Here is a 20,013-nt window from a genome sequence, read left to right as displayed (position 1 = left end):
CCTAAGCTACAACCCATGCTCTTTGGGCTCTTCCTATCTATGTACCTGACAACCGAGCTTGGAAATCTTCTCATCATCATGGCCATCACATCTGACCCTCACCTCCACACCCCCATGTACTTCTTCCTCTCCATCCTGTCCTTAGCTGACATTGTCTTCACCTCCACCACCATCCCCAAGATGCTGGTGGACATCCAGGCTCACGGCAGAGCCATCCTCTATGCTGGCTGCCTCACCCAGATATCTATTTTTGTCACTTTTGGTTATATGGATCTTTTCCTTCTTACTGTGATGGCCTGTGACCGCTTTGTGGCCATCTGTCACCCCCTGAATTACACTCTCATCATGAACCCTCGTCAATGTGTCTGCTTAGTTCTGCTGTCATTTGTCACCAGCATCTTTGGTGGACAGATGCACGTGTGGTTGGCCTTACATATGACTGATTTCAAGGAAGTGGAAAGCCCAAGTTTCTTCTGTGACACTTGTCATGGCCTGGAACTCTCCTGTAAAGACACACTCACAAATGCTATCTTCAAATATGTTTTTGCTACAATATATGGATTCCTACAATTTTTGGAATCTTTTTTCTTATTATAAAACTATTTATTCAGTGCTGAAAATTCCATCAGCAGGAGGGAAGTACAAAGCCTTCACCATCTGTGGTTATCACCCGTCAGTGCTGTGTTTATTCTTTGGGAAAGATTGGGGGTCTACTTTGCATTGGCCATGTCACATTCTCTCAGGAACATCACTGTGTCCTCAGCAATGTACACAGTGGTCACTCCTCTCCTGAATCCCTTCATCTACAGCCTGAGGAACAAGAACCTCAAAAGTGCCCTGAGGAGGTTGTTCAAATCAAGAGCTGTTTTGCAGAAGCAACAAAGTTGACATAGAATCAGATAAATTCTACCTGTTTGAATACCTAATTGTTCTAGTTTCATTAGTACAATCCACTATTAGAAAAGACTCTATCAGGATAGATTCTAAATGGAAGAATGTATCTTTTAAATGTTTAAATTGTTAGTTTGTAAAGAATGATGAATTGCTGCAGATGGTGGGCCCAACAAAGAATGTTGCAAGGATTGAGTGGCAAGTTTGTAATATGTAAAATTTACCTCAAAAATTGGACAAAAACATACATTTTTGTTTTTCTTTTTTAAGCAGTCTTTGAAGTAATAACTTTCTAATTGGTAGTCAGATATCCTGCCTCCTGCCCTTTGGTTTTGAGTTATTTTCAACTTATAAGTTAGTCCCATAATTGTTTCCTGTGATGCATTTTGTTGTTTTTTTACCAGTCCTGGGTTTGAGCTCAGGGCCTAAGCACTGTCCTTGGACGTTCTCAAGGCTAGAGATATTCCACTTGAGCTTCAGCACCATTTCCGGCCTTTTTCTATGTATGCGATACCAAGGAATCGAACCCGGGTCTTTGTGCATGCAAGGCAAGCACTCTACCACTAGGCCAAACTTCCAGCCCCGCATTTTGTTATTTTAAAGGTGATATGTAGATGGGCTACCATTATCTAATTCAAGTAAAGAGTGCATTTCTTTCTGGACAGTGTAATTCCTTCCTTCCCTTTCTTCCATAATATTTTTCAAAGAAAATTGAAAATCTTGTTTCCTAGTGAAATTACGTGAGGATAGACAGACATAATGTACTGGCACCTACTTTTGGTTCTAGGCTGCTCGATTTTCTGGGTACATGAACTCTATGATATGGGGGTCTCTTAATGCTTGAGTGAACTGGAGGAAACAATGAAAGAGCAATCCATTACCTAATCTACAGGGATGTGAGTGGTGCCTTGGAAAAACATTGGAGTGTTCATCTCAAATTCACTTGTAGAAAAACCAAGAGCAAGGGACATCGGCTTGGACTTGGCCTTCCAAGACTCAACCAGCCATCGCTAGCCTACACTTTATCCCATCCTTCATCTGTCAGCTGCATTCTTACCGTGCACTTATCACTGTCAAGACAGGGACATCAACTTGTGGATCTGAAATGCAGTGAACAGTCCCCATCTTTGAAAGGAAGGTTCTCTCATGGATATACCTAACAAACAGTGTAGGTTAATGCAAAAACACAAAGGACTATCTGGCCTTTCTGGGTCAGTCCAGGCCACGCTGAGCAGTCACCCAAAGTGTGGAGCATCTGATGGGACTGACTGAGACCACTGCATCCCATGTCAAATACATTTTACGTGCTTGCTTTACTTTTCAACTCAAGAGGATCCTGCAAGAAACATTTCTGTATGCAATTTTCACCACAAAGTCTTTCCATGGATTTCAATGGCAGTTTTCTATGAAGTCTTTACATACTTGTATATGTATGGCACATTGTGGTACAAATACTTTGGAACATTTTGGAGAAAACTTATATCCCCTTAACTCCATTAATGTCCCAAGAATACCATGTAATATAGATAAGCAAGTCCATAACATACTCAACATTTCCCTATGTCAAAACCTGCTGTACTTGGACACTTCAACTAGCAGATCCAATGTCTACCATCAGAATTACCACTGATGATGTTTAAGACAAGTGACAATTGTAGTGCTTTGCCTACATTGCCTTAGTTTTTATTCTTACTTTCTGTTAACAATTTGTATATATGTGTGAAATAATATTGTTCTTAGGACATCATTATCTCATTGTGACATCACACACTAGTGCAAAATCATAGTTTGTGACATCACATCGATGGAATGACATCACTGCCCTACCATAACATCCTAACCATTGTGACATCACATGGCTATTTTTACATCAGAGAAGCTTTGACCTCATGTCCTGATTTTAGCCTAAGAAAGTTTCAGACATGACAGGCATTGTGACAGTAAAAGAGATAATCATGACCTCACATCAGAATTTTGGTATCATTGTGCTATTGTGACATCAATGTCACATTGTGTCATCATACACCTACCGTGTCAACACAGTGCTTGTGGCAATCCATTAATTAAAACTGAATTAAAAGCATCTGCGCCTCACACGTGGAGATTAAAGAAACCCCTGTATTATTCATAGTCTCATACTCACAATTCACACATACTATTTGTATAGGTTTCTAGTTATGAATATGGAGAGGTAGTACTTTTCTGATCATAATATCTGAGCTATTCTAAGCATAAATATATGCAGAATTACAATTTCATAGATTGACATAAAAAACAATGGTAACACCAGTGGGTTTTTCTCTCCAATACCAGGGCTTAAGTTCAGGATCTCCGGTTTCTATCCTGTTTGCTTAGCTTGTTTGTGCATTTGAACTACATCTCCAGCATGCCTTTTTGCTGAATAATTAAAATGGGTTTCAAACTTTTTTTCTAGCCAGACTAACTTAATGACATTTACAGGACAGATAAAAAATCCTGAAAATAGAAAAGGAAAATGCAAGTGACACAAAAAGCAAGTAAAAGTACACCTATATCATTGATATATATTCAAAAGAATTGGCTTGGCTTGGCTCTAATATTAAGCTTCCCCAATCCTGGACTTGTGATGTCATGCACAAGGAAGCAAGTTATGATTTTATGAGGCCCAAACCACTGCTTTGTATGCATTGGGCTGATACATTACATTAGGCCACAGGAGAAGTTACCTAGGCCTATCTCTGAAGGCATAAGACTGGTCTGTTCCTGACAGGCTTATTTCCATAACACAGGAAGATGGCATACTGTGGTGGGAAGATACATTCTGTCACAGTATAAACGTAAAAGAGTCTGAACTTTACTTATTTAGTGTTTTGAGGGTCATGGGGTTTGAACTTAGCCTGGTCACTGTCTCTGAGCTCTAACCCTGGGCCTGGGTTCTGTCCCTGGGCACTTCAGCTCAAGTCTACCACCCAACCCTTGAGCCAAGGCCCCCTTCCATTTTCTAGAGGTTAATTAGACATAAGAGTCTTAGGTCCATTTTTGCCCCAGCTTTTAACCTTGATCCTCAAATCCCAGCCTCCCTAGGAGCTAGAATAAGAGTCTGAAGTTTGTTTGAGTGCTTCTCCAGTATACCATTTTTTTTCATGTGCTAATCATTTAAGTAAATATTTTATTTATTTATTTATTTTTGTTTTTTATTGTAATTAGTAAAAGGGTTACATTATATTTGCCAGATACAAGGTGCATTAATTCACATACATTGATAACCTTTCACATGTCTTGGTACCCATTTCCTCCCCCCCCTCCCGTCTTGGTTTTCCCCCCTTCCCTATAATATTTCAAATATCGAAATACAAATAAATTCAATATATCAGATAACAAAGTGAGATACTATACCAGTATGAGATACCCATAAGACCCAGCACCCCACCAGGGGAGGCGGAGCTGTCCCAGCTCCCACCCGCCCACCAGGCTCCTCTCCCAGGCCACTGGATCTGGAGAGTGGAGGGCGTTGGGACCCTGCCTTACAACAGTAAGTAGGGGGTGCGGGTAAATAGGAGCCAGCATCTGCCCCCCCTCAATTCTTGAGCAGGGCATCCTCCAGCTGGGAATCCTGAGCAAGACAGCACCGAGGGGCCCCCCACAGTCACAGACTCTGACAAAGCAGTGGAAACACAGCAGGGATCTGAAGGGCCAACCAGCAGCCAAGCTCCCCTTCTGAGAACCAAAAAAGGCGCGGCTCCGCCCTTGGAGCCCACGTCCTCAGCTGGGTCCCGCCCCTGGGAACAAAGGGGTCTCCTGCTGGTCATGCTGAGAGCCCCTGAAACTCTCAATCCCCAGACCTTGGCTTGGGGCTGCCCCTGGAAACAGCACAGGAAAATGTCCGCCAACTGCACTCACACAGAAGCTCGCAGATCCATCCCATGCTCCACTGTGAGGCCACTGGTTGGGCTTAGAGCTAGTCATGCGGCAACACATAAGTTTTATTCTAATACTTTCCAAACTTTGTACCCAAATATGCTACCTACTTACCCCCTGACCTCCCTCATTCTATTTTTCTATCTCTGGACCTCTGCTCGTATTTCAACCCTTATACTGCATGGATCTACACTTGATTGCTGTTGAGCAACACTGTATATCTAGGTGTTTAATTATTCTCTAGGCTCAGAGGGACTTAAAGACAATAGAGATTAGATTGAGAGGCTTATTGTCTTGGGTATAAATCGCTTATCAGTGGATTATTAGACTGGTCGGTAACTGCACAAAAAGTGATAACACCAATCAAAACTTGTGAACATCTAGTGTCTGCCAGCTACAGAGGTTTAGGTTGGTTATATTTGAAAAACTATAATCGTGTTTAGTATTAATCTTGCTCCCATTTTCAAATGGGCAGAACAAGAAACTCAAGAAAAATGTCAAATCAAGAAACAACATTCCCCAAACCCCCACACAATGTAAACAGCCAATGGAACAGTCACTGACAAATCTAGAGGAGAGTCTTCCAAGTGCTGTACAAATGCAATTGATAAACATCATTAATGAAAAATGTGAAAACATAAAGAAAGAGATAAGGGAGGAAGCCATAGCTGAACAAGAGGAAACCACAAACAAGGTGATAAGTGAAAAAGAAGAAGCCATAAAGGAGGCCGTAATAAAGGTTTTTCGAAGAAAGGTGGATGAATTCATAGAATCCACAAATAAAAAGGTGACCAAACTCCAGCAAATGTTCAAAGAAAATAAAGCTACTGAGCTAACCACTCAAATGGAAATCAAGGAGCTAAAGAAATCCATACATGATGTAAAAGAAGAGATGCAAGGCATCAAAAATGAGCAATTAGTAGCAAGGGAGATGAAAAATAAAGTAGATAGCTTTGATAGCAGGTTAGACAATGCAGAGGAAAGAATTTCCGGGGCTGAAGATAATTTAGTTATTATAGAGAAAGAACAGAAAATGAGTCAATCCAAATCTAGGAAAAATGAGAGAGCGCTTCAGGAGGTCCAAGATACAATTAGGAAACCTAATTTAAGGCTAATTGGTATTGAGGAGGACATGGAGAAAGAGGTCAATGGTATTGGCAATGATCTCAGAGAATTTCTCAAATATCCAGAAGGGCAGGCCCATCCAGATACAAGAAGGTTTTAGAACCCCAAACAGACCTGACCAGAAAAGAACATCCCACTGTCACATCGTAATCCGAACTGGATCAATAGAAACCAAAAAAAGGATCCTAAAGGCAGCCAGGGAAAAGGATTCAGTAACCTATAAAGGAAAACCAATCAGAATAACCCCAGACTTCTCACCAGAGACCATGCAAGCAAGAAGTGACTGGAAGCATATATGTCATGCCCTTAAGTCAAATAACTACCAACCAAGAATACTGTACCCAGCTAAGCTCTCATTCATAACTGAGGGAACAATAAAAACATTCCATTCCAGGGAAAAGCTGCAACAATATGTCGCAACAAAACCAACACTACAGAGAGTTCTCAAAGAGGTTCTATACATAGAAAACCAAAATAAATGCAATATAGGGAAAGAAATGGCACCTAAACAGCATACCATCTAAGGACCACAAGAACTGTTAAGACACAGGCCCAAATAAAAGCTTTCAAAAATGGTAGGACCTAATAAATATCTCTCAATCCTAACTCCCATATCAATGGACTTAACTCTACAATTAAACGGCATAGGCTGTCTAGTTGGATCAAAAAGCAAGCGCCATCGTTCTGCTGTCTTCAAGAGACACATCTTACCCAAAAAAACAAGCATCTTTAGAAAGTGAGAGGTTGGAATAAACTGTATTGAGATAACAGACCCCATAAACAGGCTGGAGTTGCCATCCTCATATCAGATAAAATAGACTTCAAACGAAAATTAGTAAGAAAAGACAAAGAAGGTTACTACATACTACTAAAGTGATCTTTCCTCCAGGAAGACATAACGATCCTAAATATTTACACACCCAATCCCGGTGCTCCGAACTTCATCAAGCAAACTTTACTTAGACTGAAACCATACATAGATCGAAATACAGTGATTGTCGGTGACTTTAACACACCACTCTCACCTATGGACAGATCAACAAGGCAAAAACTCAACAGAGAAACCTTAGAACTGAACAACTATATAGACCAACTAGATCTAACAGACATCTGCAGAATATTCCACCCAGCAACAACACAATATACGTTTTTCTCAGCAGCACATGGAACACTTTCCAAAATAGATCTCATGTTAGGCCATAAAACAAACCTGGACAGATTCAGAAACACTGAAATTATTCCATGCACACTCTCAGACCACAAAGGCATCAAACTGGAACCGAACACACATCTCCACCAACGAAAACCCTGTAACTGATGGAGACTGAACAACACATTGTTGAATCACCAATGGGTCATCGAAGAGATCAGAACAGAAATCCGACAGTTTATGAAATTTAACAGTAAGGAGTACACAAAATACCAACTCCTTTGGGACACAGCAAAGGCAGTACTCAGAGGAAAATTTATAGTGCTGAGTGCCTACAACAACAAGTTGGAAAAATTGCAAACCAACAAGTTAATGTCCCACCTTAAGCTCCTGGAAAAAGAGCAACAAACCAACCCTAATCCCAGTAGAAGAAAGCAAATTGTTAAAATCAAAGCTGAATTAAATGATTTGGAATCTCCAGTATATCCTTAGTTGATACTTTTACTGTTGTTGACAGAAAGCATCTTTCTATTCCCTATGTTCATGACAAAAAAGTTATTTCACTCCAACAATGTATATTTCACCTTCATAGAAAAAATATTAAAAATTTATAATAGTGGCTTTTTTCTTCCAGTAAATTATAGCCTTAGACTGAGGGTATAACATCAGTCTAGTATTTCATTGGCTTTTAGGTCAGTTTTATATTGCAGACTAACCAAAAAAAAATACATTGAGTGTTGGGTCTTCAGTACCAACGAACTGAGTAACAAAATCTTTACAGTGGATAATTAGTTGTTGAGGTTTCCTTGCTTAAGGATGGTGCTTTACTACTGAGTCAAAACTCTCATTTACTCATTTTTTGAAGGGGGTATTCATTTTGAGGCGCTTACTTCATTACGGAAAACAGGTCACTGCAATTCTCCAGCAGCCGTGTTGGAACCATGAACTTCAGATTGCCATCTCCAGAGGAGTTAGGATTGCTAACTTGAGCCAAAGGTCACAAAATACCAACTCCTTTGGGACACAGCAAAGGCAGTACTCAGAGGAAAATTTATAGCGCTGAGTGCCTGCAACAACAAGTTGGAAAATTGCAAACCAACAAGTTAATGTCTCACCTTAAGCTCCTGGAAAAAGAGCAACAAACCAACCCTAATCACAGTAGAAGAAAGCAAATAATTAAAATCAAAGCAGAATTAAATGATTTGGAATCCAAAAAAACTATAGAAAGAATCAACAAAACAAGGAGTTGGTTCTTTGAAAGAATTAACAAAATTGACAAGCCCTTAGCAAATCTTACCAAAAAAAGAAGAGAGCATATCGAAATAAACAAAATCGCAGACGAAAATGGTAATATCACGACAGAAATTACCAAGATCCAGAATACCATGAGGGAATACTTCTCAAACCTTTATGCCAACAAATTTGAGAATCTAGATGAAATGGATGTATTCCTAGCCAATATTAATATACCCACACTGAACCAAGAAGTACTAAGCCAACTCAACAGGCCTATTTCAAACTCTGAAATAGAAATGGCAATTAGAGAACTTCCACCTACGAAAAGCCCAGGGCCAGATGGATTCACAGCTGAATTTTATAAGGTCTTCAAAGCAGAGCTCACACCAATACTCCTCAAGCTCTTCAACGAAATTGAAAATGAAGGTTCCTTACCAAACTCATTCTATGAAGCCAGTATAACCCTTATCCCTAACCGGACAGAGATTCATCAAAGAAAGAGAACCATTGACCTATATCTTTGATGAACATCGATACAAAACTTCTGAACAAAATACTGGCGAACCGTCTACAACAACTCATCAAAAAAATTATACACTATGATAAAACTGGATTCATCACAGGGAGGCAAAGCTGGTTCAACATACGCAAATCAATTAATATAATTCAGCACATCAACAGGAGCAAGGACAAAAATCACATGATTGTCTCAATAGATGCGGAAAAGGCATTTGACAAGATCCAACACCCCTTTATGTTAAAAGCTCTGGAGAAAGTAGGAATCCACGGAACATTCCTCAATGTAATAAAGGCTGTGTATGAGAAACCCACTGCTAGTATTACACTTAATGGTGAAAATCTAAAGCCATTGCCGCTAAAATCAGGAACGAGACAAGGATGCCCACTCTCTCCACTCCTCTTTAACATAGAACTAGAATTCCTAGCCAGTGCAATAAGGCAAGAAGCAAGCATAAAGGGGATCCAAGTAGGGAAAGAGGAAATAAAACTATCCCTCTTTGCAGATGACATGATTCTGTATTTAAAGAATCCTATCAACTCTACTCCCAAGCTCTTTGAGCTGATTCAAAACTTTGGAAGAGTAGCAGGCTATAAAATCAACCCTCAAAAATCAACTGACTTCCTTTATGCCAACAGTGAGAGGAACGAGGCAATAATCAGGAAAGCAACTCATTTCACAATAGCCTCAAAGAAAATAAAGTACCTAGGAATTAGGTTAACTAAGAATGTAAAGGAACTTTTTGATGAAAACTTTAAAACCCTAAAAAAGGAAATTAAAGCAGAACTAAGGAAATGAAAAAACCTCCCATGCTCCTGGATTGGAAGAATCAACATTGTGAAAATGACAATCTTGCCAAGAGCTATCTACAAATTCAATGCAATACCCGTCAACATCCCAATGTCATTCTTTAAAGAAATAGAAGAGGCAATCCAAAATTTTATATGGAATAATAAAAGACCCCGTATAGCAAAAACACTTCTTAGCAGAAAGAACAGCCCTGGAGGAATTTCAATTCCAAACTTTAGACTCTATTACAGAGTTATTATTCTCAAAAGAGCTTGGTACTGGCACAGGAACAGGCTTGAAGACCAATGGAATAGAACTGAGGACCCAGATATTAAACCACAGACCTATGGCCACCTAATCTTTGACAAGGGAGCCAAAAAAATAGAATGGAAGAAAGACAGCCTCTTCAACAAGCTGTGCTGGCAGAACTGGATAAGCACCTGCAGAAAATTAAGCTGGATCCTTCTTTGTCACTTTGCACTAGAATTAACTCCAAATGGATCAAAGACTTGGAGATAAAAGCTGACACAGTGAAAAGTCTACAGGAAGGAATAGGAGATACACTAGGCCTCCTTGGCACAGGTCGAAACTTTCTTAATAAGGACCAAGAATCACAACAAATCAGAGAAGGGCTGGATAAGTGGGACTGTATTAAAGTGCAGAGCTTTTTTATGGCAAAGGACATAGCTAGTAAACTAATCAGGAAGCCTACAGAGTGGGAGAAGATCTTCACCAACCAAACAACGGACAAAGGCCTCATATCTAAAATATATCAACAACTCAAAAAATTGAATCACTCCAAAACTAACCTCCAAAGTAACTACCATCCCATTAAAAAATGGGCAAAGACTTAAAGAGAGTCTTCTCTGAAGAAGAAACAAAAATGGCCTATAGACACATGAAGAAATGCTCAACATCTCTGGTCATATAAGATATGCAAATCAAAACAACTCTAAGATTCCACCTCACTCCAGCTAGAATGGCCAGGATCAGGAAAACGAATGACAACAGATGCTGGAGGGGATGTGGCCAGGAGGGATCACTACTACACTGTTGGTGGGAGTGCAAACTCGTTCAACCACTATGGAAAGCAGTGTGGCAGTGCCTCAAAAGGCTAAACATAGAACTCCCCTATGACCCAGCAATTCCACTACTTGGCATTTACCCAACCACCCAGAAACAAGGACATACTACACCCACTAGCACAGCCATGTTCATTGCAGCACTATTCACCATAGCAAAGATATGGAACCAACCTAGATGTCCCTCAGTTGATGAGTGGATCAACAAGTTGTGCTATTTGTACACAATGAAATTCTATGCTGCTGTCAGAAATAATGACATCGCCCCATTTGTTAGGAAATGGAAAGACTTAGAAAAAATCATATTAAGTGAAGTAAGCCAGACTCAAAGGAACTTAGGCTCAATGGTTTCCCTCATTTGTCATAATCAGTAGAAACCTTGGGCTCTACTAGCAGAGATTTGCAATTGAGCAAAATCTTGATACATAAGGACATATAAAGTGAAGCTAATTGAAAGGACCTCCAGGATAGTGAAACAAAAGCCATATAATGAATGATTGTTGTCCTTAATGTACTATGTTGTCTCTCATCTGTCCCTTGGTTATCTCATATTGGTATAGTATCTCACTTTGTTATCTGATATATTGAATTTATTTGTATTTGGATATTTGAAATTTGATAGGGAAGGGGGGAAAACCAAGACAGGAGGGGGATGTGGGTGGGAGGGAAACGGGTACCAAGACATGTGAAAGGGTATCAATGTATGTGAATTAATGCACCTTCTATCTGGCAAATATCATGTAACCCTTTTTCTAATTACAATAAAAAAATAAACTAAAAATATAATACATGATCAGCCACACCCTGATATTATATATTGTCATTTGGTATGCCTCAAACACGTTCTGTAAATCAATGAACCTTCTGCAATGTAAGATAGCTTATGTATTCATTTTATTCATGTATTCATATTGTAGGAATTCAATTCTGTAATGGTGGGAAAAACTATTTCTTAGATTTGGATCGCCTAATACACTTTGTTAAGTACCAGGACCGGAGTCCAAGAACTAAATTCACAAATAAATAGTGACACCAATTTAAAAAAATTAAAAATATTTGGTAAATAAAAGAGTTAAAAACATTTTAAGTACATCACTGGGATAGATGATTGAGAGAAAGGCAGTGTGGGATTCGGCCTGTGAGGTTGTAGAGACGCACTGGAGCCAGGCGGTTCACCACCAGGCTGCTGGAGAAAACAGCAATTTCTGTCCATGAAGGCACTGGGAGGAGGGCAGAGGGAAGAGGAGGAACACACAGTGGAGCACTTCCACAGCAAATTACACCACATCTGGGCGTCTAACACATCTAAATGGACCACCTGTGTACTCACCACACTGTTTTCACCTATAGGATTCAACCTAGGGGGGGTGGGGCGGTTTCTAGACACAGCCCCTCATCCCACTCAGCTCATAACATCACCAGCTCTGCAGTCAGCAGCACAGACCCCGCTGAGCCCAGCTTCTCCTTCCTGTCCCCTCCAGTGCTGGACAGTGGTTGTGTGAGCCATTCCCATTTCCCCTACTTCATTCTGCAGAACATCCAACACAGACCCAGAAAAAGATCCAGAGAGGCTATGTAAACCACCTCAGAAAGAAATTCCTCCCCCTACTCAGCCCACTTTCTACCTGACCAGAAGCAACCTTCTGCACGTAGGCTCAACTCACTCAAAGGCAGCATTAACTATCCTGATTCAGTTCTGGTCCAGTTTCCAGGGGATTCAGGTTCAATGTGGGTTCATTTTGTACACAGAACATAAAATACTCAGTAGTGGTGCCAACCTGTTTCAGTTAACACTAGAGACACTTCACCAGTCTCTTTCAACCAGTGCCAACTAGGTTCAGTAGGTCCAGCAGTGGGGTAACGTCTCACCACCACCTCAGCTCAGATGTACAGCCATGTCCAGCTCACCCACAGGTCTAGACAAGGCCCATACACACCGGAAGAGTTCAACCTCCATAACAGACAAAAGATATTCCTGACCTTCAGAGTTAAAGTTACTCATATTCTCTTGCCATTGGTTTTCTTCTTGATGAAAAATGACCTTGAGTGCACATGACTTCATCTACTCATCCAGATCATGACAAGGGAATATTGACTCCCAAACTCCCTGCCACTGAGGGTGGATGAAAGCTCCAGCCTCAACTCTAGGGTTCCTGTGAGGGCAGCCAGTGCCCAGGAGGCAAAAACCACAGGCACGAGATACTCAGCTGTGAGCCCATCAGAATTGCACTCGTTCAAAATGAAGGTGGGTGAAGACCAGGCCTATTAGCTACTGTAAGGAGACTTGAAGTTACAACACAGACCTCAAAAGTACCCAGTTTCTCAGAATATATGCTTGCGTTTGAAGAAGAACAAATTAGAAAAGTTCCACAGAAGAATTTGTATAGACTCTTCCTATATCCCAGAAGAAACTCAAAGGTCAAATAAATTTCATTGTGTTCATCCCTTTTCTATCATTTCTCCTTCCAGGAAAATTATTTTTTTCATATATTTTATTGTAATTAATAGAATGGTTGCATTACATGTACCAGAAAGAAGGTGCATTACTTCACAAGCATTGATACCCTTTCTCATGTCTTGGTCCTCATTTCCCTCCCACCACCCCACCCCTCATCTTGTTTTCCTCCCTTCCCTATATGACCTCAAATAACCAAATATGCATATATACAATATAGCAGATAACCAGGTGAAATCCTGTAAGAATATGAGATAACCAAGGACAGCAAAAAAATGAGACATAACACAGTACAGGAAGGACAACAATCACTCATTATATGGCTTTTGTCTCTATAACCTGGAGGTCTTTCATTTAGTGTCATTCTATATGGCCTTATGTATCTAGATTTTGTTCTACTGTAGATCTCTGATGGGAGAGCCCAATGTTTCTTCTGATTATGACAAATGAGGGAAACCATTGAGCCTATGTTCCTTTGTGTCTGGCTTACTTCACTTAATATAATTTTTTCTAAGTCTTTCCATTTCTTCCAGGAAATTCTTAGAGTCTAAAATACCATTGTAATTTTCTTCTGTGCACATTCTATTTACATCAATTGCATTGAGAACCTCACAGGCACTACTCCTCTGCAGAAAAACCTTTTGTTCTCCAGAATTGAATCTTTGCATGTGTCTCTAACTACTCAGTCTCCAGAATCCTAAAGCTCTTAACTACTGTGCAATGAGGGAACAAGATAGGGAATTAATTAGCCAATTACTCTTCACATTTTCCATATGGAAGAAGAAGCAGAGAGCTGCCTAATTCTTCCAGTTAGTTAAGTGTCCTACCCAAGTCCTGGGTTCCGAGGATCCTGATGCCCAGCCTCCTCAGAGTCCTGCTAATGTCCCTGTTCCTCAGGCTGTAGATGAAGGGGTTCAGAATGGGGGAGACCACTGTGTACATCACCGAGGCCACCACGAGTTTCTTGGAGCCATGGATCACAGTGGAATCGCAGTACATACCAAACAAGGTGCCGTAGAAAAAGCAAATCACCGACAGGTGAGCCCCACACGTGGAGAAGTCTTTGTGCATCCCACTTTCTATGGGGATCCTGAGGATGGAAGGGATAATTTTGTAGTAAGAGTAAAGGATCCCTGAAAGAGGAAATAGCCCAAAGATGACAGTACTTACATATATGAACAAGCTATTTGTAAGGGAACCAGAACAGGACAGTTTAAATATTTGAGAAGCATCACAGAAGTAATTTGGGATTTCCACACTTTTAAAGCAAGTGAATTGTAAGATCAATATATTGTGTGCCTGGGAATCCAGAAAACTAAACAAAGCAGACACCAGTACTAAGATGCAACAGCAGCGAGTGTTCAAGAGGACCGGGTAGTGCAGCAGGTAACAAATGGCCACAAAGCGGTCATAGGCACTGAGCAGTTGAACCCAGGGCTCTATGCATGCTAGCTAAGCACTCTAATATCAGATTAACATTTGTGCATTGAATAGCACCTTCACCGTTACCATACCTCTGCTGTGGTTACTAGTGCAGGAATTCCCTTGGATGTAAGAGATGTTGTGGCAGATCCTAAGCAGATGGCAGGGAAATGAGGTAGAGCCTAAAGCTTTATGCTTCTCACATGAGGAAGGAAAGAAGTTGTTTTCCAATACACAACAAATCTACATAGGGATCTCGAAATGGACATCCTTATGTGTTGGAGAAAGACAACAAGACTCTGACCTTCAATTAAACACCAAAAAAGTTGAAAGGAGTTACGTCTCAATGAAAGCAGTGCCAGCCTTGACAAAAAGAAAAAAAATCAGGAACAGGGTAAGGTCCAGAGTTCAAGACCCAGAAAAAAGGATTGCAGTGCTAAATTCCAGAAATCGTAACAGCTTTAGTTTTGAAATCTCACCACTTGAGATCTCTTAATCTCAGTGACTTCTTTCTTTTCCCTTTCTCAAAATATTATTATGGTTACATAGTTGTACCAGAGGATTTAACTTGTCATGTTTATTTATGGGCTCTGTAATCAAGTCATATATTCCACAGTTCTTCTACACTCTCTCATGCCCTACCCATCCCCTCACTTTGTCTGGATCCCTTCCCCCATATGTATATGACCAAATGCAGTCATGATATTCTTTTGAATGCTGTCCCTGAGCTTTATTGCTCAAGACTAAATCTCTACCACTTTGAGACAGGAGGCACCATCAGGTTTTCAGGGGGCTCATTGAAAACAAGAGTCTCTTGGTCCTTCCTGATGAACTGGTTTTGAACCATGACCCTCAGATCTCAGCCTCCTGAGTAGCTAGGATGACAGGCATAAACCAGCATCACACAGCTTTATTTACCTTTAGCGTTTCCTGATGTTTTAACCATTCTAAGCACATTTTATTTTGTTTATTCCAATTTTAATAAATAATGAAAACCCCAACTATGTGTCAAATATACCTGTAGCCCCACTATACATTATAATAAAAACAAAAAGATAATTTTTTTTAAAAGTGGACAGAAACAGATCATTTTGGTTTTGGTAGCACTGGTGTTTGAACTCAGGGCTTTGTGATTTCTTGGCAAATTATGTACAACCTCCTTTTTTGTTTTTAGTAATTTATAGATAGGATCTAGGACTTTTTAATGCACAGGTCTGGCTGAATGCTCATATCTCAGAGGTGAGCCTCTAACTGCTGGCTCATGAAAGCATGGTGGATGATTTTGTTGTTGTTTGCTTGCCTCTTTGCTTCTTTGTTTGTACCAGTCCTGGAGTTTGAACTTAGGATATGGACACTTTCCCTGAGCTTTTTTGCTCAGGGCTATTGTTCTACTTCTTGAGCCATAGCTTGACTTCTTGCTGTGGGGGGTTGTGTGTATGTGATTAATTGGACATAAAATTTTGATGTACTTCCCAGCCCTGGATGGCTTTGAAACAGAAATTCTCAGGTCTCTGCCTCCTGAGTAGCTAGGATTCTTGGTGTGAAGCACAGGTGCACAGCTAAAAGTGTTTTACATCAGATAAACAATAAACAAACATTATTTTTGACTTGGTCGTAAAATGAATGCATAAGCTATTGCAGAAAGTTCTTTGATTTACAGAACGTGTTTGAGACATATCAAATGACAATATATAATATCAGAGTGTGACTGATCGTGTATTATTATGAACTATAGGGAGATGAATGTTTGCTGATGTCACTTTCATGTCACTTGTGTGATTGGCTCTCCCCATATAGTTAACTGGTACAATTTTATAAAAGTTTGCATTTCACCAAAATCACTGATGATTGTTGAAGTATATATAATTTAATAATAGGACTAAGCTACCTTCTCTCTTCAAAATTTTTATCTTGACTTCTTTGTAGAAAGAGATTTCAAATTAATATGTCCACACCCTTGTATAATGTATATTCACACCTGTAATCTTTGCTACTCAGAGGGCAGAGGTCTGAGGATCTTGTTCAAAGCCAGCCAGGCAAAACAAAGCCCACAGATTCTTATATACAATTAATTCCTAGAAAGCTGGAAGCAGAAATTTGGCTCAATGGTAGGGAACTATCCTTGAGCTGAAGAGGTCAGGGACAGCACCCAGGTCCTGTGGTAGGGCACTAACCTTGAGCTGAAGTGCTCAGGTATTGGGAGCCAGAGTGGAATCAAACTGTACCTTGATTTGCATCAGACAATGGCTTTATTGTGTTATTGTTTTCTGGCCTTATTTTGTTTAAATGACCTGAGATTTACCATATGAATGTAACACCTGGAAGTTCCCTGGGTTTCAAGAAGGGAAGGAAGCCTGGAGTGGAGAATAAATGAGGCGGCAGTTTTTACCTGGGCTGCAGACCTACTGGACCTGATGTGTTTGTCTCTCTTCTATTTTTTCCTAGTCCTTGCCCCCTATTTCAGGAATCCCAATCTGCGAACCCAGTTTTGCTGCGGGCTGGCCCGGCACTCAGGGACAGGGCCCAGTCCACAGTTCAAGCACCATGACCCCCACACCCCAAAAAAGATCCAAATTTCCTTTTTTATACACATGAACATTGAGTATTATGACTGCATTCTCCCACAATTGTTTGTTTCCATTCATTCCTGTACCTCTAAATGGAATCCCACTCAGGACACTGATAGTCAGCATATTTCTGTTGTTAAATTTTCTGGGGACTACTCAAAAGACTTACAACTTGGAATTGCACTCCTGTATATCCTATAATTAACCATATTTTTTGCCAGATCTGGGGCTTCAATACAGGGTCTGGACACAGGCCTTGGACTTCCTCAAGGCTAGAGCTCAAGGCCACTTGAGGCACAGCACTACTTCCATCTATTTCTGTGCGTGTTGTACCAAGGAATCAAACCCAGGTCTTTGCCCTTGCTAGGCAAACACTCTACCACCAAAACTCCTGGCCCCAATTAGCCATATTTTAGATGCTGTCCTTTGACATAATATTTGGAACCTTTGTTTACCAGAAGACAAGGTAAAATCAATTATTTTGAACAACCTTTTTTATTTTTCTACCCCTCCATAGATGTTAGTGAGTCAATTGAAAACTTTGAATCAAATTTTGTGATTCTGAGTTCTGCAAATCAGGGTCCATGATGGTAGGAAAGCCCATCATCAGCATGTCCTCTGGCATCTCATCAAAATCTCCAACACCATATGACACTGCAGCTGGAAATCCTCCATGTCCACCTATATAGAATCCATTCTGTGATATTTTTTCTTTTTAAAGATTTTATTGACATTGCTTTCTACATCATATTTCAAATGTTGTGTTAAACAAAAAGTATTCAAGAAGGAAATCTCTATATATCATTACTAGCATTTACATAGAACATGATTCAAATTAAGTTGCATCTTTGTATGCCATAGATACCCATTAATATATGTAGTAAAATATTATGTCTATAGAGTCTATAGCCCATCAAAGATTTTTAAGTCTATATAGTTACATTTGTACAAGTCTCTCTTTAGTTCCCTTGCCAATTTAGGTGATTGGTTTTTTGGTTTTGAAGGCGATTAGTTTCGTCAGTTCCCTGTAGATACTGGATATTAAGCATTTGTCTGATGTATTATTGGTAATAGACTTTATGATAAATTATACAAGATGCTAGGCATGCACATGCAGTTCAAGGAAAGTCAGCTACACTCAGGAGAGAATCACAAAGGCTCAATACCTGTGAGCATCTGATCACATAAAACATTATTTATCAAAATGAACTCCAGGAAGTGTAAACAAGAGGTTGATTTTCTTTGTTATTTTTACTTTCTTTTCCTTTTGCCTTGTTTGTTTGTTTATCTGTATTTAGGAATGTAAGGGGACACAGAAATGAAGAGAAGAGGGTGAACAAATGAAACAGTGAAACTCACTAGATACTAAGTTGAAATTGAATTTAAAATCTCATAGGTAATGATCAGAGGGAAAAACTGGGAGAGAGGGAAGGAAAGAATTACATTGTCCAGAATGAACAGACTTATGTAATGGTAGCCCATTTACAAAAGGGCAGGAAAAGATAGCTGGAAACCAATCAGAAAGTTCTGAATTCAAAGACTGTCCAATAGTATTAAGGTAAAATGTACATATTAAAAAATTCATCACCCAATCATTGCAACATTCTTTGTCCGGCCTACCATCTGTAGACATTCATCTATCTTTACAAACTAACAATTTAAACATTACAAAGATATATTCCTCCTTAAGGAATCCATCCTGACATAGCCAGAATGGTTTTCCACTGCTAATGGATTGTACTAATTAAACTAAACGCATACAGTATTCAGACAGGTAGAATTTATAGGACTATATGCTGAAGATTCTTGCTTCTGTCAAAACCACATAACAAATAAACTTGCTACATCCTGGTGTCAGCTCCTGGTTTGTACAATCTGCTCAGGGCACTTTTGAGGTCCCTGTTTCTGAGGATGTAGATGAAAGGGTTCAGGAGAGGAGTGACTACTGTGTGCATTGCTGAGAACACAGCACTGCCCCTGGGCGAATGTGACACAGCTGATGCAAAGTAGACACCAAATGCTGTCCCAATGAATAAGCAGACCATGGACAGGTGAGAGCCACATGTAGAGAAGGCTTTGTACTTCCTGCTTGAAGATGACATTTTCAGCACAGAAGAAAGAATCTCGTAGTAAGAGAAAAGGATCCCTAAGACAGGAAGGAAAGTGTATATGGTGCCAATAATGTATTTAAATAAACTATTAGTGAGTGTGTGCTTACAGGAAAGATCCAGGACATGAGAAGGGTCACAGAAGAAACTTAGGATTTCCAGTTCCTTGAAATCGGTCATCTGTAAAGCCATCTACATATGCAGCTGACCTTACAAGAAGCTGGTGACAAATGACAAGAGAACTAAGGAGACACAGAGATGAGGGTTCAAGATAAGAGGGTAATTCAGGGGGTGACAGATGGCCACATAGCGGTCATAGGACATGACAGTAAAAAGCAAAACATCTGTGTTTCCAAATAAAATGAAAAGAGACATCTGGGTCAGGCAGCCGCAGTAAGAGATGACGCTGCTGTGATTCTGCAGGTTCACCAGCATCTTGGGCACGGTGGTAGAGATGAAGCAGATGTCACCCAAGGACAGGTTGGAGAGGAAGAAATACATCAGGGTGTGGAGGTTGGGGTCAGAGGTGATAGCCAGGATGATGAGCAGATTTCCGGACACAGTGATCAGGTACATGGACAAGAAGTTCCCAAAGACCATGGGTTGTAGTTCAGAGTCATCTGAGAGTCCCATGAGATAAAATTCCGAGATGTGTGTTAGATTACACAGCTCCGCATTGATTGCAGACGTTGAATAAAAAAAGAAAGAGAGAAATGCCTTTTCCACGTCTATTGAGACAATCATGTGATTTTTGTCCTTGCTCCTGTTGATGTG

General features: G+C 40.1%; 1 protein-coding gene across 1 annotated transcript; it reads right to left on the bottom strand.

The window, feature by feature from the left end:
* Nucleotides 1–11,779: 11,779 nt before the first annotated feature.
* Nucleotides 11,780–19,740, bottom strand: LOC150068140 (olfactory receptor 7E24-like). The gene is made up of 3 exons (XM_090344310.1): nt 19,613–19,740; nt 13,970–14,232; nt 11,780–11,907 (listed from the first exon to the last, which is right to left on the bottom strand). The coding sequence occupies exons 1-3, from the start codon at nt 19,738–19,740 to the stop codon at nt 11,780–11,782; spliced, it is 519 nt and encodes a 172-aa protein (XP_090200436.1).
* Between the last annotated feature and the right edge of the window lie 273 nt (nt 19,741–20,013).

The sequence above is a fragment of the Megascapheus bottae genome, chromosome 1 (genome assembly GCF_031878675.1).
Source record: "Megascapheus bottae isolate mThoBot1 chromosome 1, mThoBot2.hap1, whole genome shotgun sequence".
In the NCBI taxonomy this organism is placed as follows: domain Eukaryota; kingdom Metazoa; phylum Chordata; class Mammalia; order Rodentia; family Geomyidae; genus Megascapheus; species Megascapheus bottae.
The sequence above is the reverse complement of the archived record's forward strand: the minus strand, read 5'-3'. Positions and strand labels throughout refer to the sequence as shown.

Bases quoted from the DNA above. Each gene is read 5' to 3' on its own strand.
- LOC150068140 (XM_090344310.1), bottom strand. From the start codon at position 19,740: ATGTATTTCTTCCTCTCCAACCTGTCCTTGGGTGACATCTGCTTCATC. The intron at 14,233-19,612 runs GTCTCTTTTCAT...TTCCATCCTCAG, and splicing joins TGCGGCTGCCTGACCCAGAT to GATCCCCATAGAAAGTGGGA. The intron at 11,908-13,969 runs GTAGGACACTTA...CCCTCCTCCCAG, and splicing joins CCTCGGAACCCAGGACTTGG to TGCCTTCATGGACAGAAATT.